The sequence below is a fragment of the Grammomys surdaster genome, unplaced genomic scaffold, assembly GCF_004785775.1.
Source record: "Grammomys surdaster isolate TR1022 unplaced genomic scaffold, NIH_TR_1.0 136, whole genome shotgun sequence".
NCBI lineage: Eukaryota > Metazoa > Chordata > Mammalia > Rodentia > Muridae > Grammomys > Grammomys surdaster.
In genome coordinates this window covers 8,601,598-8,623,755 of record NW_021604594.1, presented here as the reverse complement: position 1 = coordinate 8,623,755, position 22,158 = coordinate 8,601,598, and the positions used below count along the sequence as shown (strand labels likewise).

Below are 22,158 nucleotides of genomic sequence, written 5' to 3'. Positions count from 1 at the left end.
TTGTAAGGTAAATGATGCCAATCAGTCTGTAGATGAAGGTGATCATATATCCTTAAAGATTATTTACACAGGATTAGTGACATTTGGAGTTCTCATGCATTGTATAAAGATAAATAGATTTGAAGACTTGTATAAAGCATAATTTAAGTCTTTTGAAAGAAAGGCATACTCAGTACTTTAGTGGTACTGGTGATAAAAGCTAGGCTTCAGGCTTGCTAGGCAGACATTCTACTACTGATTCTACTACTGATTGATATCTCAGCCCTCTTTTTACTTTTTGAGGCAAGATCTCAAGTTGCCCAGTCTGGCCTTGAACTCAGTCTTAGTCCAGGTAGGCTTTGAACTTTAAATTCTTCTGCTTTATCCCCTCGAATATCTGAGATTACAGCCCTGAGCCCCCAGGCGTAGTTCAACATGTTTATGTGTTTAATGTCTGTTACTAATACAGTGTGGGTCCTAATTGGAAAAAGAAGTGAGCATTCCAATGATGTGCCATTTCCAAGTTTCTAGATGCTAAAGTTGTTTTTTAAAAGCATAATTATCCTGGAGAAACATTTATTTTTATTTATTTATTTATTTTAAAGATTTATTTATTTCACTTATATGAGTACACTGTAGCTGTCTTCAGGAACACCAGAAGAGGGCATCAGATCCCATTACAGATGGTTGTGAGCCACCATGTGGTTGCTGGGAATTGAATTCAGGACCTCTGGAAGAACAGTCAGAGCTCTTAACCACTGAGCTAACTCTCCAGCCCCTGGAGAAACATTTATAAAACCTTTCAGGAAAGAAGAAGTTCCTAAACAAATGAACATTTGATTCGGGCTCAGAAACATTGCTGAGTTGGTCTCTGTCCACCCTGTAGTTCATTTTCTCTGTTTGCTAACCTTGTGGGTCTGTCTTTACTGTCTCAGCTGTAGCAGGGGTGTCTCTTAGTCTCTGCATAAGACCTAGTTTACCGAGTCTTTTGTCTAACCTTGTTTCCTCACTACAATTAGCAAAAATGTAGCAAGTAAGTATTATATATACTTAAAAAATAGATGGATTGGCACAAAAGACTGGCAGTGATTGTTTTAGAAGTTTGCATTTGCGTTTTTTAAAGGAAGATCTTATACTTCAGAATCCTCAACCTAAGAAGACTAGAAAAAAACTTTATTTGAAGATGATTTTAGGTTTGCTAAGTACTTGAAGATTCTTTTAAAAAATTCTGGCATATTTTTCTGAATTGGGCTCATAGCACTAAGGCCAGATGTGGGAGTTGACTGGAACCATCCCCAGAGCTGAGAAGTTGCTCCTCTTTGAAATGATGAGAAAACAGTAGAAAGTTCTCATTCAATTAGGCTTAATCTGCAACAGCGATGTTAATTGAGCAGGCTCTGAAATGCTGTTTGTGTTATTTTGGCAATTTTAACTCCCTGAGTGTGATTAAGGAAGCAATTGCTAGTTTTATGCTAAGAATTCTGGATGACTTAAGAATTAATTAAGAAACAACTTTAAACTTTACATGGATTCCATATTTGATTATAGTTCTGTGTGGTTTCTGTATAATTAAAAAAAAAATAGCAAAACCAGCCACTACTGAGTGTTCTTAAAATAAAAATTAATGAGGTGGTTTTATTTTATTATGTGTAAACCATACCATTGAAAGATAACTGAAATTATGTATAGTATTAGTTGCATGTGGTAATTTGACTGAAAAACAAACACTGTCACATTTGAAAGAATGTAGAGGTAAAATATCTTAATAAACATCCATATAACTTACAACTATGAAAACTTGCTTTCCTTAGGATACTAAATTAAAGCCATCTTTTCATCTCAAAACCACATAGTTTCCTATTAATTTAAACTGTAAACTTTTCCCTTTCTAGGTCATGCTCTTAAACCTCAGGTCTCCTCTATTTTTACATCATTTTTGGATGGATTAAAAAAGTTTTATATTACAAAGGTAAGACTAAAAAAAAAAATCTAAAATAATACATGTATAGGACATGAGTTTTTTTCTTGCCTTCTCGCCATACTTACCTCCCCAAAGGCTTTTTTTCCATGTTGTGTTGTGTTTTATGTTGGAGCAGGTATGTTAGCAACGGAACTGTGCAGTCAGTTTCAGATGCCTTAGTTTCTTGCTCTCAAATCTGAACACAGTCCTGCTTTGAGCAGTCGCAAGCTGGCCACATTTTCTGTAGTTTGAGTTTTTTTTTCTTTACAGTTGTACTGAGAAGTGAAATGAGGGTATGTTCATTTACTCATTTTTCCTTTGATTCCTGAGAATTTGAAAGAAAGTTGTACTAGTGTGTATCTCGATGGCAACAGTGTGTGTCAGAGTATACCACTGTGACAATATCATGTCATTTTGTTGTGGCCATGGGGCTTTGTTATTATTTGGCTTAATTGGGTAATATTTCTTGAAATACTAGAGAGATTGAGCCAATCTCTGCCTCTGTCTTGTGTAAATTAGTTAAATGTTGTTCTTGTGTTAGGGACAGTAACTTGTTTTTTCACTGTCTTTTGATACAAACTCTTTGAGTAATGGAATTATCAGGTGCCCTTTGTGTGGATTTTGTAAATAGTGTTTTTTTCCCCCCCAATCAAGCACCTCTTTTTAATAGGTTTTTTCTTTTTGATGTCATGGATTCAAATTTATGTATTTTCTTATGACTGAACACTTCTAAGCTGAGAAAAAACTTTCTAGTATGCTCAGGGACATGTCAGTCTTCCATCCCCATTATGTTCTTGGTTTTGTTTGTTTGTTTGTTTGTTTTGTTTTTGTTTTGTTTATTTTTTGTGCTGACAAAAGCTGTCATACACTAAGCAAGAGGTCTACCATTAAGCTGTATCATATACCTTCCCTGGTTTAATGAACAGTTAAAGGTTTTTGTTGTGATTGGGTTTTGTGGTGGTTGTTTTTTGTGCCTTTTTTGTTTATTGTGTGTGTTGTTTTTGTTTTATTTTGATCATTTGCTGTTTGGCAAAGATCTAGATCGATCTTCAACCCCTGTTCCCTGTTGCTGACCCTTGTGTCAGCACTAGTGATTGTGACTAATGCCTGCTTCTTTTTACATTGATGCCTAAGGCATCTGACATACAGTGCTGCCCGAGAAGACACCACTTTGATATGGTTCCCAATGTTTTGTAACAGTGTCTGTTTTGGTTTTGAAAAGTTAAAAAGATATAATCTTGGTTTTTTTTCTTTTATTATTTGGAATTTCCTTTGTTGCCACCATCACATGTTTGTTCATTATTCTAGAAAAATTTTAGAGATTTGTACTTTTCAAATGACCACTGGGATTTTTATTATAATTGGAATATTCTAGTGTATCAATTTGGACAAGAATTGGCAAGTTTGAAATAATTTATGCAACCAGGAGCATCTGTGTTATTTTTTTTTTCTATAGTAAATTTATATATTTCTCTTTAAAATTAGTTTTGGTTCTTTGCACATACAAAGTCTTTTCTGTCAATGTTATATAATGTGTCATGGTTGGTTTGTAGAGATGTTGTTAGCTCCAACCAGCTGCTTTGCTCTACTGTTTAGTAATTTGTGTTTTGTTTTTTCAGTTACAGTTAAAGTTCTGGCAGGTTACCTGTTGTATTACTATATCAGTAGGTATTTATAATTCCAGGGTATATTTTGAAATATGTATTTTGTACACCTCAGTTTCTTGTGTTTGTTTTTGTAGTGCTGGGCATAAAGCCCTGGGATTTATGCAGGCCAGGCAAGTGTTCACCAATGAGCTGTTCTCCTGGCAGTCAGTACCCGCATCAGGCATTCTTGTTAATGGATGTGTAAAGCTTCAACGCTCACTGTTTAGCAGGCTGCTGTAATTGAGGCCAAATCAGAAAGAAAAGAGCTAAATGTATTTTCATTTACTGTTTAACAGAGGCTAAGGCTTCCCTGTAATAATAAAATTTTATTTTATATTTTGTAGTTTAAAGGATTTGATCCAAATCAAATAAGTGTAGCCACATTACTGTTCGAAGGAGACCGTGAGAAGGTTCTTCAGCACGAAAAACAAGTGTATGACATCGCAGCAAAATTTGGGTATGGCTTATAGTTCATAACCAAGAGGAAGTATGCTAAAAGTATGGTGACTTCATACAGACTGCATATGCCAGGACTTCTAATTTGAGTTAGCTATTAATCTTAATTATGAACATAAGCTTAAAAACTTTTTTTTACTCAAAAATTTGTAGGAAGAGTGATTTGTTGCTTTTACCTAATTTATTTATTTATATATATAAATAAAATAAGTGCATTTGTTATATAATGTTAAATTTGTAGGAATGTTGTGTTATTTTTACCTAATTTTACATATGTAATGTATATGTGTTGTACAATGCTAAATATTTTGCTTTTCTTAGATTTTATCATGAATGACAAGTTTGTGATGTGTTATTTGTTGTGTAAGAATGAGACAAAATTGTCAGGTTACTAGTTCATGTATAAAGCTAGTCGTTTTCAAAAGGAAATTATGTTTAGTCTGTGGTATTTGATAAATTATCTATACTCCACCCCCTGTCACTTACTGTTTTATGTTGGTATAAAGAAACAGAAAGCACTTCGAATCTATAATGAACTGAATAATGACAGGGTGGTTTCTGTCTGCTTGATGGATTATATGACTGATGGGCGAGAGCTCAGTGGATCTACCATTTGTCAGGGCTGCGTCCCCCTCCCTTCTCAGGTGCAGGAGCCAGCAGTCTCTGACCCAGCCTTTCCATTTGTCCAGGGCAGACCTATGTTAGGGCAGACCTAACATTAAGCTAGCTCTGAACTCTGTAAACATTTATCTTTCTTCCATTCTTTTTGTCTCTTAAACTCATTTGAGTTGGGAGATAACTGCTTTCCAGTGTCCCGGTTTGTGTTTATGTTAACTTAGCTCTTTATGTCTATGACTGTTTGAAATTAGTATTAAAATGAAATATTGTCTTAGAGTGAGAAATAGTCTAATGTTAGATTTACTTTTTACTGTCTTTGGTGCTGTCTTTGACACCCATATAAGGGCGTCAGATCTCATTAAGGATTGTTGGTAGCCACCATGTGGTTGCTGGGATTTGAACTCATGACCTCCTGAAGAGCAGTTGGTGTTCTTAACCACTGAGCCATCTCAGCAGCACTAATTAGGGCATTGTTAATCGGTCCTTTATTTCCTTTCTTTTTTTGTCTTGTGTTCTTATTGCTCATTATCTAAACTTGTTTTTAAGTGGGATCCTCCCATCATGTAGAATGTTTTATCTGTTAATGTACTCAGTCGGCCTCCTTTTACCCGACTCCAGCACTATTGAACATGTCTCAACAACCAAGACCCAATGGACGTAATAGCCAGATGCTAAAGAGCCGGCCTTTGATTGTTTATCCATGCTTGCTGGTAAAATACTTGTACTCCTTTAGGAGCTGAATAAGCATCACCTTTCAGTAGTCAGGACAGACACTTTGACATTTCCCTTGGAATTTAAGGCAATACCTTATTATTTTTACAATGTTCTTAAGTTGTTTGATATATTTCAGCACGGGAGTGATTAGTTTGGCCAAATGGCCCTTCAACATACAATGAGAGTCTGGTTTTCCTCTCCATTAAGCTACTTACTCCTTCTTTAAATATGTTTAAGAACCTTCTGAATTGATGTTTGAAATGTGTGAGAATAAGAAGTCGTCGATGGACGTTCTACGTAGTAATAAAGCAGTTTGAGTGTACCTATATTTTTTTTTGAATGGCTGCAAAATTGACAGTTTAAAAACATTACATTTCTTAGTTTTGTGATTGTTTATATATTGTATCTTTCTTTGGTTTTGGCTAAATTGACAATTCTGAAACATCAACAACAACAAAACAAACAAATGAAAAAAAAAAGAGAGGAAAGACTCCAAAAGCTAAATTTGCTAGAAAAATTATGATTATATAAAGTTAAGCCCAAATTGCCTTTTAGTTGTTTTTCAGGGCTTATGGATATAGGATGGATGTCCAGTTACAGAGTTTTTAAAAAATTGTTGTTATTCCTTCTTCTGATTTTTAAATTTTATTTAACATTTTTATTTATGCTTGTGTGTGTCCAGTATGTATGTGGACTTGGTGCCCACTAAAGCCATGTGTCAGTTTGTCTGGAGTTAGAGTTACAGGTGGTTCTAAGTGACACAGTGTGGGTACTGGCAGCCACACTCTAGTCCCTTCCAAGGGCAGCAAGCTCTCCTACCTCCTGAGCCATTTTTCCAGCCCCGTCAGACTTTTTAAAAAGGCATGTTTTTACGGATATGTTTCCTCACTGGATCCTATCTAGTGAAGTAGGCAAGTTTGCTCCCACCACATCCTCTTGCTCACTTTGTTCAGAGGTTCTCAGCACAGGTGTTTTGCAGCATCTTCCGGGCTTCACATTCTTTCCTCTGTACTACCAGCTCCTGTGGGAACTGCTTTTCTCCCTAGCTCTGTACGGTTTCTTCTCATTTAGCCTCAGAGCCTGACTTCGTTTTTGGTGTCTACTTAAGCTAGGAGCTTATCTGCATCCCTCTAAGTACTTGACACAGTAATTTTGTGGTTCTAGAACTTTGTCGCTCTGCCTCAACCTCACATCCAACCCAGAATTAACTTTTTGCTTTGAGTCATTTGACTTGAGCTGTATATTGCTGGTTCGTTAGCATTGTAATTATAAAATGTCCTTTGTGGGTCTGTTAGCTGGCGTGGGTCCTGTTGGGCGGAGTTGTTCCCTGTGTCTGGCCCCAGGCGGTTGGCTCTGGGGAGCAGAAGCGGGGAAATTTGACTGAGTTCCTTCCACTCAGTGGCTGGGTGGACTCTGGGCTAAGAAGCCACTCGAGGCTCCACAGGGACGTTGAGAGATCTCAGTCTGAAGTTCCGCAGGGGCAGGGCTCCTGAGTGGACCTGGAGGCCGGTGGTCTCCGCTCTTGGGCTCCCAGATGCCACTGGGGGCCAACGGCCGCTGGGGGCCGCTGAAGAACAGAGACGCAGAGAGGAACGAGGGGAGAGAAGGAAGCCCCGACAGCACCCTGTGGGAAGGAGACTCTTGGTTACTGCACTCGCTTGGCTAGCTTGCTTGAATCGGTGGCCTCCAGGGTGAGAACTCAGAGAAGTGGAGATTAGGCCGCAGTGGCTGTGGCGGCTCATTAGTTAAAGGCCTTCTCCACAGTTCTCCACGGCGGGGCCCCAAAGACACGAGGAAGTCTATGGGTTTAAGAGATTTATTGTCATGGCAGAAGGTAGATGAATCTGGCTGTAACCCCCCCCCCACCCCACCGCACCACCAGAGTAGGCCTTTGGTTAAATACCGTTTGTAAGGAAGAGGGTCTGGGAAGGAATACTTAGGGCTTTAAGGTATCTCATTAATATGGAAATCTCTTGAGGTTGAGGCCTGTAGTCACGCCCTCTACCTGTGGAGGGGCTGGTAGGGGCATTATGACTGAAAGGCACTGATCAAAGGTCTTGGCGGCATGTCAGGAGCCTGGAGTCTGAGAGCATAGTGAAATGTATACCATCCCTAGCAGGGTCTCCGGCCATCTCTAGCCAGTGCTCCACTAGAAACCAAGCCATCCTTTCATGCTTCCATAGTTCTTCATTTTGCCCTAGTCTTAAGTGATTTTAAAATTTTAAAGAACTGCCCTGTCAGTTCTTTGCATCTTCGGTTGATTCTGGCTAGATTCTGAAGGCAGATCCCTTCTGGATGTCTTTAATTTTTGTATAATCACTTGTAATTGTGGATTTAAAAATCTAGGAAATTCTGTTTAAGCCTGAGTTCTAGCTGGAGACTGTCTTAAAATATTCATGTAGAACAACTATGTATCATTATGTACTATGTCCATCAAGTCAAACAAAACTTAGGAAAAAAATCAAGCCAAACAAAATTCAGGGGAAAAAATAATTTATGTAAAAATGTCAATTGAGACTATAAGAGAAGTGGTTTTTCTTTTAATTAACTAAAATGAAATAAACTTTTAACTTTTGTCTGATAATTGAAAAAGTATAAATAAAATCTGCTTTCTGGAGGTAGTAGAAAGCAGTATTCATTGACTTATCTTTTTAAAAGCTTTACAGTTATTTATTTTGTTTTACTTTGTTATGTATATGAATGTTTTGCCTACATGTATGTACCACATGCAAACCTTGTGCTCATGGAGCATAAGAGAACATCAGGAGCGGAAGTTATAGGTGGTTAATAAACAGCCGGCGCTAGAGTTGTAGATGGTGTGAGCCACCAAGTGATGGCCGGGAACTAAACCCTGGTCCTCTGTAAGAGCAGCAAGTGCTCTTAATTACTAAGCCATCTCCAAAGCCTCATTCATTGTCTTTTAAAATAAGAACTTTGGCAAACCAGAAAACTAGGATGGGATTTTATGATGTGTAAATCAATTTTAACCAATTCACCTAACATTGTTTCTCTGGATAAAACAATTCAGATTGAGAGTTACTTTGTACATCATAGATTAAGATCTGAAGTGCTGGTCTGTACATGTCTGCATCTGCAGTATGAACTTTAATACTTCCATGTGTCTTGTCTTCCATGAACTAAATATCACGTGTTTGGGGACTTCTTGTTGTCACCAAGCACACATTTTAATATATAAGACTGTGTGAGTATCGGAATAAAAATCTGATGATGGTTCAGGATCTCTCATGTTAGGACCAGGTGTGTTTCTGGTTTTGGAAATTTTCAGATCCTGAACTATTTTCTATTTATTTAGTGAGGTATCTTGAGGATGAGCTATGTGTTTAACCCTAGCATTGATTTGTCCACTTTATATAAATAAATTGAAGTTAATTTTATACAGCATTTCTGGTATACCTAGTTTTTATGCAGCCTTCTGGGTAAAATCCATCTTGAACTTGTCCATTGTGGCATTCTATTAGCAGCAGATTGTTTTGAACTTTGTAGCATCTCAGATTTCAGATTTTCAGATTAGGGGTACTCAACTGATATGCATAAAATAGGGATAAAGCATCTTGTTAGTTTTGTGAAGGCTAAGTTCATCTGAATTTATTTTATTACTTTCTTTCCTCTTTTAAGATATGGAAATATAGTTGAGATAATGAGTTCATTTAGCTTGGAGGATAAAAGTTTGAAGTCAAGTGACTAAGCAATAATATTTTTAAATGTTTTCAGATTTATTATTGAAGCTTATTCTCTTGATTACTGGTACATTCATGATTAATAAAATTAAGATAAAATAAGTATAGCATTAATCTGTTGAGCAGTTATTTTGGGATGTTGTTATCAGTTTGGCTTTTTAATTTTTATTTCTTCACCTAAAATATATTGATAATTTGTTCCTTATTTACAGTGGTCTGGCAGCTGGAGAAGATAATGGACAGAGGGGTTATTTGCTGACTTACGTCATTGCATACATGCGTGTAAGTTATATTTCTTCATTGGCTGTCTTAATTACTTTCCTATTGCTGTGACAAAACACCATGGCCAAGGAAGGCGTCTAATAAAAGAAAATGTTTAATTTAGGGCTTACATTTGCAGAGGATTAGAGTCCATGACCATTGTGGCAGGAAACATGGCAGCAGTCAGGCAGGCATGGCACTGGGAGCTTACCTCATTATCCACAAGTAGGAGACAGAGAGCAATAACTGGGAGTGACATGGGCTTTTGAAACCTGAAAGGCCACTCCAGTGATACATCTCCTCCAACTAGGCCATACCTCTAATTCTTCCCAAATAGTTCTATGAACTGAGACCAAGCATTCAAATATATGAGTCTATGGGGGCCATTCAAACCACCACATTGACTTAGGTTTGAAGTAGTAGGCTTTTTGTTTTTTGAATTTTTTGTTTGTTTTTGCTTAGAATGGATAAAATTGCCTTGTTTCCATAAGTCTTAAGCTACTGTAATTTAGTGTATTATTTTACTTGAACCCTGGGTTTACTGTGACTTTTCAGAAGCCTTTAAGACTTTTTGTATGTACTTTTGAGAAACGTAGGCAGTTCTTTCTGCCTTTTGAAAAATGGAGCCAGCCTCTGGCTGAAAGCTGAGTGTGTCTATTTTAACATTATTTGGGTTGGAGTCTAGGTGTCCTGTGTAGCAACAGTCTTCACTTGATTTATAATCCATCCTAAAGATTTGTAAGTTTTATCTTTCCTTTAAAAATTGTTATTTGATCCCAAGTAGTCACAGGTTCGCCAGTGGTAATGACTACAGAAGTAAGGAACTTGTGTGTTTGAACATACAGACTTTATCACTGTGCACTCTGTTTACAGAGGCTTCATTGTTTACACTTATTTCATGTCTATTGTGGTCACTGCTATAAAACCAGCCTTTTGATAATCTAAATTTTCATGTTCATTTATTTATTTATTTATTTTTGTTTTGGCTGTAACAGACTCAAGTTTTCTGACTGAATATTTATTTACTTATAAGATAATTTTGTAATTATATTTATGTACAGAAAACTTAGTATACATTTAACCCAGTTTAGTGGTGAGTTATTTAGTCTTTGCCTTTTCCAGCTTGGCAATGCGAGTCACAGACTTAGGACCCAGGACATTGCCTCCCCAGTGGCAGCAGATCTCATCATATCTGTCATTATAATTGCTCCTAATAGCTTCCACCAGCTTAGCCAGAGCACCCTTGTCTTCCGAGTTAACCTGTGTGAAGGCAACAGTGGTGCATGTCTTCCTGTGGACCAGGCACCCCAGCCTGGCCTTTCCCTTGACGATGCGGTAAGGTAGCCCTATTTTTGACACAAGGCAGGCAGGAAAACTATCAGCTCAATGGGATCTACATCATGGGCAATCACCACCAGCTGAGCCTTCTTGTTCTCCACCAAGGTGGTGAGTGTATTAACTCCTGCTTGGAGGACAGGTGGTCTCTTAGCTGGGACGTCCCCTTTGCCAGCAGCTTTCTTCTCAGCACAGGCCAGTAGCCTTTGCCTCTTCTCTTGCTTTGTCTCTGGCCTGTACTTGTGGACAGGCTTAAGCAGCTGAGTAGCTGTTCGCCTGTCCAAGGCCTGGGTGAACTGGTTAATGGCAGGACGTACTTTGAGCCGCTTCTAGAGGATGGCTCTTTGCCGCTGCAGCCTGATGTAGCTGGGCCAGTTGATGAAGTGTGTTAGATCTCTTTTGGGCTGGATGTCCTGCCCAATGCTGAGGTTCTTGGGCCTTTTCTAGAAAAAAGGATTGACCACCTTTTTGGCCTCCTGTTTCTTGACGATGACGGGGGCCTGGCCCACCTTCTTCCCCTTGGCCTTCTTTCCTTTGGGTATCTTACTCCGCTGGAGAAGAGAGCTTACTTATTTATTTTAAAGTTTAACTCTTAGTAATTTTAATGATCTTATCTAAAAAGATGTGTTAGAAGCTGTAATGAGAATTTGACTTTCCCAAGCAATAAATTTTCTAATTTTCTAGTTGGAAATTGTTTTGAGGGAAACATTTATAAAAACATACATAATTTTTCGTTGTTGTTGTTCTCAAAAAACGCAGTGTTTTCATTTCAGAGTAATTGAGTCCTAATCAAGGTCCTCCCTTCTTCCTTCCCTCCTTCCCTCCCTCTTTTTCCCTCCCTTCCTCCTTCCTTCCCTCTCTCTCTTTCTTTCTAGTTAGTTAGTTAGCTAGAGTTAGTTTTGGTTTTTGTTTTTTTGGGAGACAGGATTTCTCTGTGTAGTCCTGGCTGTTAGGGAACTCATTCTGTAGACCAGGCTGGCCTAGAACTCAGATCTGCCTTTCTCTGCTACTTAAGGGCTGGAAGTAAAGATGTGCAGAACCATACCTGCTATGTTTTCTAAATTTGTTTCTAAATAAAAGTTGATGTGAGGAAACTCCTACCTCTTGTTACCTTTACCTTGATGCTCAATTTTTATATTGGCTATTTTATCACTTTGGCCACTACAAATCTATTCTCTAATCTTTTCTACATACATATAAGCTTTTCCATGATAGAGACTCCATTCACTAAAGAAATATTTGAGTTTCTTTTCTGTGTCATATACTTCATATGCTGCTGAGTCTATGGAGAGCAACAGACAAGGTTCCTGTCTTCAGAGACGTCATGCCACACTTGGGAACTTTCCAGTGTTCTTATCAGATAAAGAACAGTTTAGATTAGATCAGAGATGCACTACTAATAACTTCCAGAGATTCTAGTGGTTTTATTAATTACTGTATCTTTTGTAATTTCATGATTTTTGTCTGTCTCTGCAGGATTTGGGTTTGGAATACTATGTAATGGGAGAATCTTTTGAAACTTCTGCTCCTTGGGACAGGTAAAATCTAATAAATGGATTCCTCTGATATACTTTATAATTGATACATGTATGTGGATATGCAATTTATCTGTGTGTGAATACGGAAGGTTTAAATTGTTTTATAAGAAACACTGAAAGAAGAAAGGTACTTTTGTTTAAATTAGTATATGAATACCATTGCTTTCACCCTTTTCTAGATTAAGATAAATTTGCTTGGAAGGGACCCAACAAACAAACCATATTAAAGTTAACATTTTGAAGACTCTTACTAAACACAAAATGCTGCTGTGTCATTTGGCTTCGCTTAGGTGATCATTGTACTTAAGTGTTCTTTTGAAGGCCTTCTCCCCGACCCCCAATTATTAATCCTCTTAGCTTTCTTCTATAATGTACTATTTAGCTTTGATATGTGTGTCTAGATTTAACAAGATCTTCACTTGTGTTTAAGTGATTTAAGAAAATTTTAAAATATTAAGTATAATTTCCATTTTTAAATTTAAACAAAATTTTGTTACTAAAACACATTGTAGAAAATGTCCTTGGTAATATGCATGGGAAGTATTATCTGGGTTTCTCTCCTGGAAACACACACCTACACCCACGCATACTCACACAGTGTAGGGAGGCAGTAATAAAAGCCGTGGCATGCTTTCATAAACATGGACTTTGAATTAACTTTCAATACTTGAGAAAGTCCTCAGTATATTTTATGTTTCTGAACATGCCTGCATTTTACCTTTGCTTTATAAAATGCATGAGCTCTTTTAAGGCGCTAGCGAACTACAGAGGCTGTAGCAGATCCTTTTGAATCCACTATTTAGCTATTAAATATTTAACATCTTGTTCTCCTCATACCTTATTTTTCCATTTGGAAAGCTTCTGTCTTTTCTTCACTATCTTAATCTACTGTGTACTTTGAGTTTTGGAGCACTGGTCATCATATTACAAGAATTGTTTTCAGACTGACGAGTTTCTAGGATCACTGTCATCGTGCCCCCCTCCCCTCAACAAGTGCAGACTTTTTAAAAAGAATTTTCAGACAGTCTATATGGTTCTGGCTGTCCTTGAACCTGCTGTGCAGCCTGAACAGAAAACTTGTGATCTTTTTGCCTCAGCCTCTGGTATGTATGGGCATGTACCACCACACCCCTGCTCTTTTTTAAAACAAAACAAAACAAAAAAACAAATTTCAAGGTACTTTTTTCACAAGGGGACTACATCTTAAAAAATAAAGAGTTGTCAGCTAGCCACTATTGAGCCTTTTGGAGCAATAGTTTGGCAGGCAGTGCTCCTGGGCAATGTTGTCATTGATGACTTCAGTCTGTCTTGTCTCTCCTTGTCTTAGTATGGATTGCCATAAACTAGCTGGCTTACATATTTTAAATGTAGATCTTTTTTCTCCTCACCTTGAAGTGCGATATCAGGGTGCTTGGATATCTGGGATGCTGTTGAAGGCCCTCTTGGTTTATGGAAAGTCACCTTGTGTGTCTTCATGTGGCTGAAAGCAAGCTTCTCATGTCATCTTCCTCACCTTCATACTCTCCCTCCCACATCAGTTTGATTTATTGGGACTTCACACTCATGGCCTGATTACCTTTGGAGGCCCAAGCCCCTGACTCCTAATAGACCATACCATCACGTGGTGTGAAGGGGAGGATTTCAGTCTGTGCATTTTGAGGTGGACTCAGACCTTCAGCCATTTGTCAGTGGAAAAACAGATTAGTGTAGTGTTACCTTTTTAGTGTTATAATTTTTTTTTTTACCTGCTAATGTTCTCTTATCTTTTTGTTCTTTTAACTGTAGAGGCCAGTTAGCTAAACAAATATGTGAATACATGAACTGATGAAGGAAAAATAAAAAAATGGCATAAGAAAACTTCATGTTGTATCTTTTCTAGGGTTATAGATCTGTGTAGAAATGTTAAAGAGAGGATAAGAAGGGAATGCAAAGAAAGGGGAGTTCAGTTTGCACCTCTTTCTACATGCAGGTGAGTTTCCACGCTTATTTATACTCATTCTGGAAAGTACTGCTTACAAACTTTACTGTTGTGTGGGTGGATATGTGTGTATGAGTTGTGCGTCTTGGGTGTGTGCGCCACAGTGTGCATGTGGAAGTCATAGGACTTCATGAAGTTGCTTCTCTTTCCCCGTTGGGTCTGGGTATTGAGCTCAAGCAGACAGGTGTGCATAGCGAGCACTTTTCTCCATGGAGCCATCCCAGTGCCCTTAATGGTTTTAAACAGTTGAAAATACAGTTTTCCAGCTAAGAAGCAGCTTTGGCCTGTTCCATGTGGCAAACTTCCTGCACGTCTCACATTGTTAGAATTGTGTCTCTCAATCCTTAGCCCCTGAGGCAAGGAACACTGGTTCCTGAGTGAGCTTTCTGCCCTCTCAGAACCATGGACAAAGGAATCTCTTTTTGTTCCTTGGAGCTACAAACTACAGCAGAGGCATAGAACTGTAAACGCAAGAAACAGTTTTTGTGTGCATGGGTGCAAGTGTGTGTGTGTGTTGGGAGGGGTGTGTAAACTTTTATGAAAGGAGTGAAAAACTCAAGTGATAATTAACTTGTTGCTTCCCAATAGATGTTTCTTTAATAATACAAATATTTTGTATTTTTGCCTTTAAGTTTGGTAGCCACAAGCTACACTGGTTAGTGAGTAACTGAAATATTGCTTGTGTGAAATTTAAAAAAAATCATTTTAAGTTTTAAAAATTACCTGTAATCCATATCTTCCATGTTGGATAATAGCTGGTTAACTGATTTTATCTTTTTTTTTTTAATTATTAAATAGAAAACCCAAAGGAAGTTTTTTTCTGAGAAGGGACCCTTTATATTTAGTTATAGTGTTAATTTTATATGTAAACACCATGTTACATGTGTCAAGACAAGATGAACATTTAACTCTCTAGAAAGGTATTAAAGTAATTTAAAATGGAGAATAAATGGCAATCAGAACAAATCATGAAAAGAGAACCTTAAAAAAGGATAACTCCAGCTGCCATTATCCACTGTGGAGCTGCCTCAGATTGTTACTGTGTATGTGCATCTGTGTCTGTTGAGGGGAACACTTCAAGAACACATCTTCAGTATTAGGGATACAAACTACTTAGAATGTAAAAGAATACAGTAAATGTAACTTGGAAGCAGTGTGTGTCTCTTTTAAGTGTAGCTGATATTAGACCTCAGGAGCAAGTGTACTTGAGCATCAGGCATTTCCTGTGTGAGTTTGTCTCCAGCTTACAATGCTTTTAGACTTTGTGATGGTGCTGAAGCACACCAACTCAGCCAGTCTTCTGTCACTCTCAGTCTAGCTATCAGTAATTACACATGCTCAGTACTGTTGGCTACTGTAGCTGTGCCAAGCATAATTGAGATCTGTTAAACTATGATTTTTGGTAGCTACATATACCCAGTGTATAACATTTTTACCTCACAATGAAATTTTTTACATACCTCTCTCATTAGTGCTTTTTTCTCTGATTTGTTTTATTTAATCTCATCCTGGGAAGTATGTTTGAAGTTTTGTTCTATCCCAGGAATCAAGGCAACATATTAGACAACTTTTGAAGATTTGGTATAAGACAGAACGTATCAGAAGAGTGGAGTTACTGGTCTGCTCATTAGTAAGAATTTAATCTCTTCACACTTTTTTTTTTTAATGACAGTTTTTTTATTATTTAAACTTTGAAGTAGGCCAAGGTTGGCTAGATCTGTTAGGTCCATCATACTTACTATAGACTTAGTGGTGTTTTTTATAAATGTGTAATATATTGATCCTAAATTTGTTGAAAGTTGGCTGTCTTAAAGTTTCCACTGCTGTAATGAAACAAAAGAAACTTGGGAAGGAAAGGATTTATTTCAGCTTACAGCTCTAGGGTGACACTTTATCACCGAGGGATGTCAGGGTAGAAACTGATGCAGGAGTGTTGCTCAGCCCTGTTCAGCCTGCTTTCTCACAGCATCCAGGACCACCACCAGCCCACAGTGGGTTTTCTCTCTCACACCAATCAGCAGTCAAGAAAAGGTACTACAGGCCAATCTGTGGAGCCATTTTGAGGTTTGATCCCAAATTACTAGAGTTACATTGATGTAAAACTAGCCAGCACAGTGGCAATGTTCTATTAAAATGGTTATATTTTCTATGTATCGATATCAATGATGTCCTTATGAGTGATGTATACTCTTAATTCCTGTAAGCACACTTTACTTATCTTTTAACTTTTTTTTTTAACGTGTTCTTTCTGATCACAGCACCTTACAGTTAAAATAGTTCTCCAATTTTCTTAAACTTGTAAATCTGGAACTTAAAATGTAAATGTTCAAAGGATCTTTTTTAGGAGTGTGAATTAACTCTAGAAGAAAAGCACAGCTGGCAAATTGATATAGCATTGTTAAACAGTTCATTTCTTCTGTTCTGAGACACCTAACATTTGGCCAAAAGACCATTACTGTTTTAGATTAGAGTCTGTTTGTATTGTGTAGTAAAAGTACTTGCTCCTTCTGTTAGATTGAGTCCGATGTGGTTTCTCCAGGGCTTGCTTTTGGAGATTTAATTGTGATTGTCCAGACTTCCTTTTCGTGTGTCCTAATTGCATTTTGAAAGCCCAGATATTGATTACATAGATGATTTAAGAATCTAACATCCTTGATATCTTTTGTATGTACACATATAACATACACATGGAGTCACAGACAGTACTTTAAGGTCATTCCATTGCAGTTGATCTGATCGTTTTTGTTTTTCATGTCCTTGCTATTTATTGTGAGCTCTGTGAGGAGGCTGTAGTTAAATCTGATCCTGTTGGGTGTTTGAACATCTCTCCTACTACTGAACTATATTTCTTTCTGTTAACTTTGGGATGTTTGGAAGACTTGTAACTTAACTCATCGCCACATTCCGTCAAATCTGTTTCTTCAGCTTCAGTATAAAGTGTTGTTTGTTTGTTTTAACTTTCAAGTAAGATGAATGTTTTGTTCATTTCAGATCAACTGGAAAAACATTTGTGGTGCTTTATTTATTTTTTTTTTAAACTTTGGAGGGATAATAATCTAGACTTGGAAGAAAGCTGCAGAATAGTAGAGTTGTGTTAGTTTCTTTTCCTGATGCTGTGATGAAATAATAAAAGCAATTTAAGAATGAAGATTTTAATTTTAGCTCACAATTCAAGATACAGTCCTTCATGGTGAGCAAGGCAAGGCAGCAGTGGCCTCCGGCAGTACTCATCCCGTCCACAAGCAGGAGACAGGATGCATACATGCTGCTGCTCAGTTCCAGGTCTCTACTTAGCGCAGCATCCTCTGCCCAGGGAACGGTCCTATCTGAAGGAAGATGATGGGTTTTCCTTTATTGGTTAACATGATCACAGAAATCCCACAGGCATGCCCAGAGGCACGTCTCCTAGATGCCTCTAGATTCTGTCAAGTTGGCAATTAGCAGTAACCATCACATTTTTATATACCCCCTGACTCATTTTTCCTTATGTGGTTACATAGTATGATTATAAAAGTGTAAAAACTAGTAATTTCTATTGTTGATTGACTACTAATGTGGTTTTTAAGTTGCATGAGTTCTTTATCTGTCTTCATATTCATCCAATGTCTCTATCTAGTATAACACAGACAGTACAATTACACTACTCGTGTTGTCAAGCTGTGTGCCCTTTTACGAGCCATTAAACTGAGAGTAGTAGAGTTGTCAGTATTCCTCACTTGTGTTCTATAAGGTGTCACGTATTGACTATAGAGAGCTTAGGAATTTCTTCTAACACATTTATACTATTATCTTTTCCCCCACTCAACTTCAATGATTTACTTTTTTCTGCCTCAAATTTCTTGATCCACAAGAGTCTAATCATATGACAACACATGGTATTACTATCAGAGTATCTATGAATTTTGCAGAGATGTTTGTGTTTTATCATCAATGTAGATTTTTTTAAAATAATGAAAATTAATTAAGTTCTTGGTATTTGCTTGTCTCTGTGTAGTTCATATTTCTGTTCCAGAGAGTAATGAATCAATGAAAGAACAAATTCTTTGTTTCTAATGTTGCCTTATGGGTGGTAGATGTTTTGTAGTATGTCTTTACTACGACGCTGTAAAATGTATCCATGTATATAGACTTGAACAGTACTAGTACTGTGCTTAAAATAATAAGATGAATGTAACAGGAAAAAATAAGTTAGTTTTATAGTTGGGATAAGGACGCTTTAAGTCAGGTTTTAGTTACTTGTTATTTTGGCTGTGCACGTTAAAGCAGACTGTATTTTTATATGTATACCTGACTATATTTTAAATGATTTCAGATATACTGCTTAAAATAAGGTTCTGTTTCTTGTAGATAACTTCAGTAAGCCCACTGAGAATGATTTTTTTGTAAACTATTAAATTTCATAAAAATTTCTCTGTAGTTGTGGTTACAGAAAACAGAATAACAGATTGAGCCATGTACTTGCAATTTAACCTCACATTTTAAATGAAAGAAAGCAAAGTCCTCTGTTTCCCACTACGTTCTTAGCGTACCTGTTCCGGCAGCAGCTGCAGAGGAGCTGACGGGCCCGTTCCCTGAGACTGGGAAGTCGAGTAGAGGATGAAGATGGCCTGGCTCAATTCCCAGCTGGTCTTTGAAATTTCTAGATGTTAAATCTGTTTTCGCTGAACTTAAAGCCCTTTTGGGGATTTTTATCTGTTTGTCTTTTAGGGTGACACAGACTTACGATGCAGGTGCATGTATCTACTTCTATTTTGCCTTTAACTACAGGGGAATTAGTGACCCACTGACTGTGTTTGAACAGACTGAGGTAATTTTGCATGTAGTTTTTATAATGTTCTTTTATTTAAATAAATTTTAGTTCTGACTTAGGAATTTTAGTTTGAGTCACCTTAGTCACACATGGCTTGCTTGGCTGCTAGCCCACTGAAATGAAAAGTATGTTGAGTCTACTGATGTACCTATCAAATTGTCAGTCTGAAATTAATGTTGTGTATTTCTGAAGCCCTTGTCTCTTTGGTTGTTACTTTCAGTGTGTTGTAGTCAATTAAATCACAACAGGAGCTTTTATGACTGTAGGGGTCTTTGATGTCTCTTTGGCAATCCGTGTGATAAGACTGTGTATAGGTCTTTGGAGTTTATCGATAACAGTTTCACTTACATTTCTTTAGTGGCCTTAAGCTACTGGTTTTTATAGACTCGTGGTGATGGCTATGCTCCTTGTTAGAAGCAGCATAGACTCCTCTACTAAACTGGAGGAAGCCATAGCAGGCGTGTCACTTAGACACACAGGTTGCCCTAGTGTTTTTAGTTGATTATGTGCCTGCCAATGATGTCTCTCATCCTCAGAAATTTAAGTATATTCTTTATGGATGTGTGTGTCTGTGTGTGTGTGTATGCATACAATCCCATACAAGTGGAGGTCATAGGATAACTTAAGGGGAAAGGCTATTTCTCTCTACCGTATGAGTCCTGAGGATAAAACTCAGGTAGTTGGGTTTGGCAGCAAGTGCCTTTGTGTACTGAGGGATCTCATCTGCCCACAGATTTGAGTATATTTGTATTTCCTTGGCCGGCCTATGAATATCCCTTGCTTAGCTAGGCATAATGGTACACACCTGTATTTTCAAGCACTAGGGAGGTAGAGGCAGGAGTACTGCAGCAAGCTTGAGTCAGCCTGGTTTGATGATCAAGCCAGCCAGGGTTATATAGCATCATCTCCAAAACCACAAACAAACGAAGCTTCTTTCTTGGAAACCACAAATTGAAATTCTATTTTCCCAGTTCTGTTACTCACTTAATTCTTGATCTCAAGGAGCTGTTTTATTTGAAGTGATTTATTAGAAATTAAAAGTTCTTGAGCAAAGGCTCGCATACTTAGGATTATATGGAAAACCTCAACTCCTAAGTCCTGAAGATTCCATAGAATACTTTGCTATGTGGTGGTGTTCATATGTTACACCTGGGTGGTCTTCTACATTAGCCACCATTAATTGGTTTCTAGACATGAGTACATCTGAGAAGCTCAAGGTACAGAAGATATTTATCTTGTGCCAATTAAATATTAATAAATCATTAAGAATAGAAAATGTAGCCAGGTGGTAGTGGCACATGCCTTTAATCCCAGTACTCTGGAAGCAGAGGCAGGTAGATCTCTGTGAGTTGGAAACTAGTCTTGTCTACAGAGAGTTCCAGGATATCTGGGGCTATATGGAGAAACCCTGTCTCAAAAACCAAGAACAAAACAAACAAAAAGAATAGAAAATATAATAAAATGTATGTGTGAAGATCCATAATAAAACCCATCACTTTGTATACTAACCTAAAATTTTTTTCAATTGAAAGTTAAAAGAGGATGAGTACTTAAGTAGGGAAGAGGGGAAACAGAAAGGCTCAAGGCAGCCCAGGTCCCATTGCCTTTCATTATGCATGTTATCTGTATTCTGTTTATCTTTTGACCCATGTGCACTCAGAAGGAATGTCAGGGCCTAGCACGTTAGGAGATTAAGCAAGGGACAAAGTGTAAGTTTGGGTTCTTTTTTCCTCCTTCCATCCTCCCCTACTTTTATTCCTCTTCAGTATGTATATAGAACTAACAAATAATTTATCCCATGTGATCGAACTAAGAGGTGCTCTCCCTAAGAGTGTTTATGGTTATATAGTGGAAATAAATGAAAGAGTTCAAGCAGATTGTTTGGTACCTTACAGGCATCCAGGGAGAAGTCAGTAAACATTAGTCACTCTAAAGTGAAATCCAGGTAGCAGTAACATTTTGTGTTCTTTCCATTTATAGGCAGCTGCTAGAGATGAAATCCTTGCCAACGGAGGGAGCCTGTCACATCATCATGGAGGTATTTTTAAAGGGGGCTGGTATAGAATTTCTAATTCTCCTGCTTTTTAAAATATTTGGCCCAATAAAAAGCCGGGGAATATCATCACATGACTAATTTGAGAGTACTTGAGATTCGGAAACATTTTTATGTGTTAGAATAACTGATCAAAGTAGGTAGATTATGTTATACCCAGAACGCCTGGTTTGATAGCCTACCTTAGTATGAAGTCTATCAGCTTTCCTAATTCTCAGGACCCTCATGATAATAGAGAGCAGATTACTTTACCTGGGAGGTATTTGACTGTTACAGCCAAAGCTTTAAAGAAAAGAAAGAAAGACAAAACCTTTTCAGTCTTTTCCAGCCACTGTTGGAATGAGAATACATGAACATCAGTTGTATGTATAGTGAAAGGTATTTGTTCTTTCTACACTTTAGCACATTAATCAACAAATAGTCGATCCCATGTGATCAAACTAAGAGATGTTTTCCCTAAAACTGCCATTATTAAAATTGTAATTTTGAGATTATCTCCAGATTATCTGTAACAGAAACTTGTTACAGTATATTTCTTCCTGTAATTTTATATGCTTAAGAAAACTACAAATGTAGAGATTAAATATAAACTTAGGGAGATACATGAGGACAAATAATCACCTACACATTAAACCCTTAACCTGTCCTGAATACCTCTTGTCCTTTTTGATTCCCCTCAGAACTATATTATCTAAAATGCTATGCATTTGTGTTTAAGTCATATGCATTTGCTTGCTGGGAAGTTGAGGTCCAGGAAGGCAATGATTTTCTTCTGTATGTTGCTTTATACTGAAATCAAGAACTGTTCTAGTACTCAGCCTCTGCATGTGTGTGGAGAGATAATGGAAGAATCCTGGTGGAAAGGGGGTATACTGTAGAGTGCCTGTCTACACACAACATCCTTATAGGCAGGGCTGGAGACAACTGATGATATAGGTGAATGAGATGCAAGATAATTCTGGCACTGCAACATCAGCTTCATCTTTAATGCTATCTTCTTAACCTTCACAAGAAAGTTGAGTAGGTTGTCTAATGAATATTAGAGTGGATAAATTAATCCTTTGCCTCCTTTTCCTGGATATATTCTTTCCTTTAGAAGTCCTTCCTTCCTT

The 22,158-nt window shown here is 37.5% G+C and overlaps 1 protein-coding gene across 1 annotated transcript in view; it reads left to right on the top strand.

Annotated features, from left to right (window-relative positions):
- Window positions 1-22,158, top strand: part of Agps (alkylglycerone phosphate synthase) — a 98,841-nt gene that overhangs the window by 60,159 nt on the left and 16,524 nt on the right. The window contains exons 13-19 of the mRNA XM_028762899.1: window positions 1,872-1,948; window positions 3,930-4,042; window positions 9,284-9,353; window positions 12,144-12,205; window positions 14,085-14,174; window positions 18,891-18,990; window positions 20,974-21,031. Coding sequence (XP_028618732.1) covers window positions 1,872-1,948; window positions 3,930-4,042; window positions 9,284-9,353; window positions 12,144-12,205; window positions 14,085-14,174; window positions 18,891-18,990; window positions 20,974-21,031 — 570 coding nt within the window. The remainder of the gene's footprint in view (window positions 1-1,871; window positions 1,949-3,929; window positions 4,043-9,283; window positions 9,354-12,143; window positions 12,206-14,084; window positions 14,175-18,890; window positions 18,991-20,973; window positions 21,032-22,158) is intronic.